Source organism: Poecilia formosa, unplaced genomic scaffold (genome assembly GCF_000485575.1).
Source record: "Poecilia formosa unplaced genomic scaffold, Poecilia_formosa-5.1.2 Scaffold28, whole genome shotgun sequence".
Classification (NCBI taxonomy): domain Eukaryota; kingdom Metazoa; phylum Chordata; class Actinopteri; order Cyprinodontiformes; family Poeciliidae; genus Poecilia; species Poecilia formosa.
This window is the reverse complement of record NW_006799967.1, coordinates 898,057-907,736: the sequence shown is the minus strand read 5'-3', so window position 1 is coordinate 907,736 and position 9,680 is coordinate 898,057. Positions and strand designations below refer to the sequence as shown.

The 9,680-nt window shown below is 38.1% G+C and overlaps 1 protein-coding gene across 2 annotated transcripts in view; it reads left to right on the top strand.

Moving 5' to 3' along the window:
- Positions 1-9,680, top strand: part of unc5da (unc-5 netrin receptor Da) — a 215,192-nt gene that overhangs the window by 171,427 nt on the left and 34,085 nt on the right. For both annotated transcript variants that reach the window (XM_016669837.1, XM_016669836.1), the window contains exons 10-11: positions 3,570-3,719; positions 8,639-8,857. In XM_016669837.1, coding sequence (XP_016525323.1) covers positions 3,570-3,719; positions 8,639-8,857 — 369 coding nt within the window. The remainder of the gene's footprint in view (positions 1-3,569; positions 3,720-8,638; positions 8,858-9,680) is intronic.

Genomic DNA, 9,680 nt, shown 5'->3' with positions numbered 1-9,680 from the left:
GATGGATGGATGGATGGATGGATGGATGGATGGATGGATGGATGGATGGATGGATGATGTCCTGGTAGTTTTATAAATGCTCCGCCTGACTCCGGTCTTATTTATTTTTCCTAAATAAGACCTTTGCAGAAATATTCAGCGTACTGACGAGACAAAAGTGTTGGTAACAGGATGCATATGTTTCAAAAACTAACAGAGTTCCAGATAAAAAACATCATGGGTACTATGCTGGTCAACTGGTTCTGGTCTAGTTAACCACAACCTGGACAACTTGCAGTAATTGATGAAACCATAAATTTATTTCTTATCAAAAAATCCTGTAGTTGAACTTCTGGATGTCATTTTTTTAAGCTCAAACCTTCCTAGGTAATGCAGCAGGATGAAGATCAGAAGCATATTAAATGGGAAAAAAAACTGTCTAGAGGGGCCTAGTCAAAGTACACTCTAAGATTTTATGATAAAGGCTGAGGCATGACTTTGAACAGTCGTCTGTATGGCTGATTCTGCCCAACTCCTCCATAGATATGTACAAAACTCATTGCCAATTATCACAAATGGTTGATGTCACCATTTGCCACCAAGGGTGACACACTAGTTGTCATATTTAGGTGTGATTACTTTTTGCATACGGCCAGGTTGGTTTGGGTCACTTCATTTGAAAAAATGCTCTATTTGCACTGATCATCATGAAATAATTAATGACAATACAAATAATTTCCGAGGCTCTGTGCTCCAGCATGTAAGGTTTAACTTTCCTATGAGACTTGAAACCAAATGCAGTTGGTTTCCTACTTTTCAGAAATCAGGAGAGTAAAAAAGGAATATAGGTGGGAAAAAAAGCTGTAAATTGTTGGTATCGTCAAAATTATATGTTTTGTGACTTCGCCATATGATGCATAAAAATAAAATCCATGCAGCCATCTAGCATGCTAGCTGGTTTTATGGTTTGAATGAGCCACAAGCAAAAAAAAAAAAACCTCCAATCAAATCTGTTTTGTTCCTTATAAATACAGTGAGAGCATATTGCATTCTGAATGTCACTCTTTGGCTGCATAGACATTATAAAAAATGTCATTTCCCTTCAAATACCAGAAGAACACAAAAGTTGAGAGAGAAAAGACAGAAAAATGTCACTCTTGCAGATTGGCTTTGTAAGAAACAAACACAAAACACAAACCATCACTAGCTCTTTACTTTCCCAAAGATTAACAGTGGAGCAGAGATTATTTTAGCAAAGGATGAAGCATGTTGTCCTTTTCTTGTTGGTATTTATTTTAATTTGAAAACCATAAAAAGTGCTGAAATATTGATGCTAATGTTTCTGAATGAAAGCAACATCCACACAGTCCGTACAGTGTATGCATTCATGTAATGTCATGAATTATGCATTCATTTCTTTGTGTTATGACATAACTAATGGGCATCAATTATTAAAATGCTTTAGGAGCCGGGATGAGACTGACGGTTTTTAATTTTTTAGTTTGTTTACTGGAGATTCTTAATGTCTGAGTCGGACTTAAAGTGACTGATATAATGTGGCTTAATCCATAAAACATGCAGGGCATTTTGAATCTTATTGGAAACAACGCCGCGGCCAGACTCATAAAACTTTGTTGAAAACAAATGGTAAAACATATAAAGAATCTGTGTAATTTCACTCTTATCTATTATTACTTAGATATTTGTCCTCCTACCGCGGAGTGCATTAATCAACATGGTAGATAAAAGGCTTATGTTTAGAGTATGGAGCTTTTTTTGAACTTATCGTCCTACGTTCAACAATACCTGAATCAATTATTCATTGTAGCGGAATTAAAAATTCAATTTATTAGTGTTTCCAATTTCTTTTTTTCTTTTTTTTGTTATTTTTGTGAAGTTCAGGGAGGAAACGTTCATGCAGCAAATGCAAGAAAACATTAGAGTGTTCTAGCTTTGTCTGTGTATTTTTTTTTCCCAGACAGGCATTATAGTTGGCCGCAGCAGGAGCCCTCAGCCAGGCATAACAAAGTTCATTTTAATAACACCACAGGTGGCAGGGAAGGCTTTAATCTTGGTCTCTGCTCCTTGTGTTTGAACCCTCATAATATTCTGCATGTGCTCCCCTCCTGATATGCCACTCAGTTATATGCTGCTACAAGTAAAATCACAGCAATCAGTTACAGTTTTTTTTTTTTTTTCGTTTTTTCTTTCCAGAGTCGGTCGAACATCTTACACCGACATAAACTTTGCTGAGCTAGTGTCTGAAATTTTATTTCTTTCTTCAGTCCCGTTTCTTCTGTTGTCATTTTATATGAAATAAAATATTATTTTATCAAATCTGTCAAATAAAAAAGAATCCAATTTCTTTTTCGCAGACAATCCCGTCTTCTATGCACTATTTGAACAGACTTTTCTGTGAAAGTATTAAGTCACAACATTATTTGTGAAGGTGTTCATACCCACTAAACATTTCACTTTACAGCTAAAAACATTTAGTCTAATTTTATATGTTATGCTCACTTAATGCCCTTTCTCTGAAATGATATTTTCTTCCACAGAATCTCATTTACACTCTCAACACTTTGACATGATTCTGCCACCATAGAAGATCACAGGTTAGATGCTGCAACAGCATCTCTTAAGCTAATTGCCTTAACTTGTGCAAGTTAAGACTTGTGGTATTCATGGGAGTTAAGGACCACAGTCGTCTGTGATGAGCTAAAGTCTGTAAATACTTGAGACTCTCTCTAAAAATGGTTTTGGGGATGCAGCCGATCAACGCCGATCAACGCTTGGACTGACTGCTTTGCCAATGCTAGCCAGTAGCTTTGTCAAGTAGCATTGCGCCTCCCACGTTGCATTTTTTCCACTGAAAATTTGACATGCTCTATCAGAAACATCTGTGACTAGACGAAACGTCCAAGAAAGTTTGGAGCTACGTTCTACCGGTCCATTGTACGATTCATTGACCATCCATGTGTATCACTTATGGTTTTATTGTCACTGATGAAAGCATTTAAACAGCTCTCTGTGATGGTCACAGGGTTTCTCTGCCGCTGTGCCAGAGTTCCTCTGTTTGGAAATTATGAATCCCGCTGAACAACAGACATTTCAAATATAAATGCCCTCCTCATCTTTATTTGAAGCGGATATAAAGACAACATGCACTTCCCTTTCATTTCACAATCATGTGTTTCCTTGTGTTGTTGATATTGGCTGGAGGAAGTCGGTGCATCTTTCAGTGGAGGTGTCCTCTCCTTTATGCCCTGACATTATTACCATTTAAATGCAAATATATAAGTTTTTGTAGCTGTTTTGAAAGTTGATTATCAGATAACACCGCCTACTGCTCGTGTTTGTCGTTGCTAAGCAGGACATTATTTCTGTAAATGCATGACATTCTTGGTTCCAGAGTGAAGAAATGATGGTCATTTCCACACAATGAGAAAAAAAACATTTTATTGATATGCACTCTGGTTATATAAGTTGGTAATAACAACCCTCTTGTCTAAAGAGTCAATGTGTTGAAATGTCTTTAAAAGAAATCTAGCTGCTGTCCATAATTCACTCTTTCTTTGTGTGTGTTTCAGCAAACCCCCTGCTCATGAACTCATCCATGCAGCCGGATCTCACAGTGTCCCGTACATATACCAGCCCCATATGTTTCCAGGACTCCATTGACAAGGAGTTAATGGCCGAGCACTCACTCCTCGACCCGCTGCCCGATCTGAAGGCGAAAGGTTAGAAAACTCGACCACTAGTAGGAGATTTATTCTCCTTTCTTTGAATACATTTTATTTTGTCTCTAAAGAAACTTTTCATCCAAAACAACCTGATTCTCCAGTCCGTGTTCTCTGATGTGTTAGTGCTAACATCAGTCTCTCCAGGAAGTTGCGACGTTGCAATCACCACTATTAATGCAAATTCAGTCATCATTCAGACTTGCAATCATTGCAACTTTTCCTTAATTCTGACCAGTCCCCTTAACGTTTTCTGTATTTCGCTCTTTTCTGATCAGTCACTGCAACTTGAGTGAATTTTAACCAATCCCATTAGCCCTCTTCTCAACTCAACTTCCTGTTTCACGATGTGTCTTGAAAGCCAAACAGATGCTAAACAGTAACATTTGCCTTTTTAATTTTTTTTTTTGCAGTAACCATTTTGAATCTTTCCGTCTTGTCAACTTGATCAATATGTATTTTTTCTTTTTGCACTTTGACAACTCTTTGTGACATCATTTTATTTGTATTAAGAGCTAATTCAAGAACGTACATGGAAATGTTATTTTCACTTTAAATATCAACTATGTTGAAATTGTCAAAGGTCTTTCTTGCAGAGGTTATGTGCAGCAATGTAAACTTTTTTGTTAACTACCAGGTTATGGCAAAAATAAAGTTTAAAAAACTTGCTACTTTTTGAAAAAGTAAGTAATTTTAGGCCGCAACAATCGCAAAAAAAAAAAAAGTCGCATCATCCTAGAAACACTTTAATATGCTTTTAATGTATTTTACACTTGCATATAAAAAGCTTTATTTGTTGACACGTGTTCAACAAAAAATGAGAAATTACATGTTTTTGTTTGTTTTTAATGACTCGTTTAGACGAGGCGTACTACGAGATTCATGGTCATACTTTATATTCTCCCTGCAGGGGATTTTCTGACGTTACTAAATTTCCCTCTTTTGCAAAATTCTGAAAAGAAACATTAAGATGAGTTGAGATTGAATAGGGAAATTATTGAAATCTTTGAAAGATGACGGCGTGCTCCTCTCAGGTAATCCCCGACTCTAAACACGAAGCAGTCTGAGCACAGACTGTTCTCATTTGTGGTTCCCTGTTGGTGGAACGAGCTGCCAAATTCTGTCAGTCTCTCTCTCTCTCTCCACCTTCAAGAAACATTTGCAGATGGATTCTTAATAAAACACTCACGCCTCCTTTTCTTACACATTTAACAGTAACACTTCTACCTCACAGTCTTTTTTTTTTTCTTCCATCTTTTAAATAGTTGAGCTTAACTGAACATAAAGGAGGTATGTTGCACCCTTTTTAACAAGTTCAAGCTAATTTCTTGAAGTTCTAAATATCTAAGAAAAGGAAGCACACTCTGTTTCAGCACCACAGCTTCTGTTCTTTACAAGGTTTTAAAATTGCTTAGATGTAACCTTCAGCATACCAAATCACACAGCCAATCCCACTCAATATCTTTGAAACAAAACAGTAAAAAAAAAACACTATGCTACGTGTGAAAAACTAACAACTTGTAGAAACTCCTTTAGCAGCAGTAAATTGGTGTGGCCATTTTCTGTAGGCTTTTATGTGGAATCTTTTGCAACGTTGCTTCAGTTCTTTAGGTACTGCATGCAATTCTTTCTGCAAGGCTCTTAAGTTCGGATCAAGTTGAGATCTAGTACTTTGACTGGGCCGTTGGGTCACACTGATTCCACTTTTTTCGGTCGTGTTGTGGCAGAATTGCTTCTGTGTAGGAGATTGTGTCCCTAATGATGAACCAGCTGCGTACTTTTAGAATAACTTGGTGTACAGAGGAGTTTATGAGAGACTGAAGGTGCCCATGTTCAATAGTTAGTTTGTGTTGAAAAATGTGATTTGCTCTCCAGCAGTACAGTGCATTACAGGTTAGATTGACATCAATTATTTGTTTGCCTACCACAGATATGAACCGCAATATTACAGATGAGCCATATTTTGTAAAGCTGTTTTGATCCATAAGCAATAAGATTTTAAAAGCCAAGTCTGTGGAGTCTGATATGAACCTGGTTGGTTTTCTAAACATTTTACAGTCTGACCTTAGGAATCTATTTTATTGATGCTTCTGTAACTGTTCCTAATGTTCCTCGCTGCAGAATGACGGGCTTTTAATTGTTTGAAAACAGCCATGTGGCACTTTATATAGGGAGATACAATTGCTTTCATTAGTCTCTGAGCTGCTTCTGTTACCAGCTAAGCTCTCTACTCTGTTTTTCATCCTACAGGCTCATAACTTGTCTGTTTAGCCGTGTTTCTCTCCTGGATGAAACCAGTAAAAGAGAAGCTGCTGCTGCTGTTAAGACGCTTTCAGAGTCACAGTCCGTTGTGACATTTCGCTCAGTAAAGCGTCCTGAAATGATATTTGTGGTGTAAACAAAATTGAATTCATCTGAATCACTTATGCCTTTGGTAAAACATATTGGCATTCTTCAGACCAAGATGCAGCCAACAGGTCTGCTTTTCCAGGGTAGACCTGACTGCTGATGTGTTAATCATGTGCTTTCAGCAGCAGCATGTTCCTGCTACTCTGCCTCTTACCTCCTATGAAAGCAGCAAAGCTGGACTTAAATTCTGACAGTTTCTTTCTTCTGGCCTAATATTATTTTCTGCAGACCTGAGGTCAGTTTAAATAATGTTAGGACCTAATAATAACCAGACCGCTTTTATGACGCCCTGAGATTTAAAAGCGCATAATTCTTCAATGGTTGGCTTCCTATTTCCCGTGGCTGTTCCTTTGTCAGAAAACAACATAACACAGAGCCACTGTACTGCTCTCTTTCTACCTGATCTCTTCTATTGAGACAATTTTTGAGGGCAGATTGAGCAGCGTGACTCCACTCTGTCTTTGTCTTATGTGGGATGTTACCCTTTTGACGTCGGTGTAAACAAGTAGACATAAATTGCACTCCGCAACAGCCGAGGCACATAATGACCGAACAAGAAAACATGCGGCACCTGGCCCGGGAGCTCACACATCAAAACCGCTGCCCAGAAAACTGGTATTAAAATACGTGACCTGCAATTTATTTCTCAAATACTTGCAATTTCATGACCCGCAGCAGCTCAGCCACAAGCATTTGGAAGTATCGGCTGGGCCAGGTTGAGAAACCTCGACTCTGCAGATAGAAATGCTTGACTGGTCACAAGTTGGGTACCACAAAAAATAAAATAAAAATAACCCCAGTCACATATCAGTTTCATAAACCTTGGGTTTCACTGTCAGGCAATTTCTCTGTCTATAAAGACTTCTGACACAAGGGCTGACATTAGGGTCTTTTGTTTATATGGATCATTTATCTGCTCTCAGTCGAAGGTAGTAACTAGTTACTTTTACATGAGTAACCATTTGGGGGGAAAAGTACATCTAGGAGTGTACAATCTACACCTTTTACTTAAGCAGCATTATTATGGAGGAATGCTGCTCCTACTTAAGTAATTAAAAACAAGTTTTAACTTTAGTCCTAAAAAATACCAGTTTGAGCATTATGCTGGATTTTTGTACAATGGCTCCCAGGTGCAAACAGCAGAATGTGCTGCAAACAAGAAATTTTGCAATTAGAAAAAAATAGAAGCGAAAACCTAAAATCTACAAGACAAATGCAAACCAAATGCTGCAATCACAGATAAAATCACAGGAAATGGAAGCAAAAGGGTAAAATACCCACACATAGCAAAAACAGAAAGTAAGAAATGCTGCAAATAAAGCTTCACAAAAACAGAAGTACTCCATGCCACTAGGGGGAGTCTGGAGTAGATACTATTATTTATGTATTTATTTTGTTGCTCTATAGTATTATAAAAGACTATGTCATTAAAAACACAAGTATAACACCTTTTCATCCTTTCTCCAACTTTCTCCTGGACATTGAGGAAATCAATCCTGAGGGCATAGTGATCGACTCCCCCTGCTGGTCTGGAGCTCTTCCATTCAGTGGACCGAGTTTTAAATATATTTAAGTATATTTGGATTAGATGCTTAAAAAAATAATTTGAGCTTCCAAATAAAGATTCATTGACATTATTAAATAAACAGAATTGATATTGACCTCGTCGGTAACTTCAACGATGTCAAAAGGAAAGTACAAAACAAGACTAAGAACAAAACAGATGTGGATGTTTGATGAGTTGGCAAAGTTTTTCCGTCTTGCAAAGTTCCTCGGAGCAACATCCTTTATCAGAAAACCACAACATGGCCGATCTTGAAAATCTGCCCCGTTTTTCTATGGATTTGTGCCACCAGCAACAACAGCGGCTGAGAAACCGAAGCAGCTGTCACACTCTTTTAAATCTCCAACCTTATGTTGACACGAATAACATAGATGTGTTGCGTGTCTGTAAATGTTAAGAAATGAATTTTACTTTGCGAAACATCAAGGCCTGTCACATCCGTGGAGTGTGTGTGTGTGTGACATGCTTTTTACTTAGAGCCTGGTTAGTTTGGAAAGCTTTTCTTACCCAACAAATGCAAATTTAAAAAGCCCATTTGTTTGACGATCTGAAACGTATTAGTGTGACACAAGAGAGAAAAACAGCCACTGCTAAATGCTGAAACTTAGACGTGAAGGATGTAAAAATCACCTTTTACATAGAATCTGCAGTGTAAAGACTCTACTTTGCTGGTTCTCTGGATGCAAAGTGTTGCTCTTCCCTCAGGCTCGTTGTTTCAGCTGGAGGCAAAATCCTTGGCAGAGGCAGGCTGGCTGCTCTTTCAGGATTAGCTTTAGTGAGCAGTCAGAGGGCGAATCACTTTACTACGAGCGTGTCATAAATGTAAACAAAGCTGCTTACTGAGCGCCGCTCGCCTTTTGTTCGGGTTGAACAGCTGTACTGACGAGACGTCAGAGTTCATAAGTTTACAGAAAGCAAAATTTCAAAGCGTTCATTGTTTCCGCAGGGGCGACAGAAAGGGCAGAGTACCACGTCATGTCCCACCCTCAGACATTTCCACGGGGTTTGGCTCCAGACTACAGAGGGGTTGCAGTAGGGACAACGCTGGGCAGGAGAGGCAAAAACCTTTTCACTCCGCGGGTCTTTCAGACGCTCAGCAGGCCTCTGCACAAAGCAACGGCGGTGTTTGGCCATGCTGGAGGCAGGCTGGTGGTGCCCAACACAGGTGAGCCAACTGTGAGGCAATTTGATCTGATGCGACCCTCCTGGGAGCGTGAACTCGGGTTTCTGTAATGTGAAGGTGAATGTGGCAGAAGATTAAAGTTTTGGTTTTGGTCATCTACAAAACCACCGTCATTTTTCAATTTGCAAATTGAGGTTGGTTTTTATGTTGTAATCTAACACAAAACAGTGGATGACAGTAAAATGGAAGGAAAAGTATGTGTGGTTTTGTTTTTTGTTTTTCATGCATTAATTATGATCCTTTGTCAGGATTTTTTTCCAATTTTTTTTATTTTATTAAGGCATAAAAAGAAGGAAGGAAAAAAAATGTATTTTTTATTTTTATTTTTTGTTTTTAATTTTTTTAGGTGATCAATTGTAATTTTCTCCAAATACAAAGTTATTTGAAAAATACATCAGTAGTATTGTTCTTTAGGGGTTTTGTGATCAATATATATATATATTTTTTTTTTTTACCTGTAAGGGTCGTCTGCAGTAGAAGGAGGGACCGGGTCGGTCGGCATGCTTTTGTGTCTGTCGGCCATATTGGATTTAACAAAAATAATTTCTTGCATTTGCAGCTGACGGCCAGTAGATGATGGTGTATTTTATGATGCATTAGTGTCCACTTCAGTGGTCTGTGTGCATTTATAACATAAAAATCCACAAGAAGCACAAGAAAATGACCACTATGCATGAAAGGGTTAATGTGAAAATCTAAAAAGTGTGATATTTTTAGTCAGCTCATATGAATCAATAGATGTTAAGTGGACCAATTTGCTGTCTAAAAACACAAGATGTGGAATTTTGATTGGAAAGCTGGAATA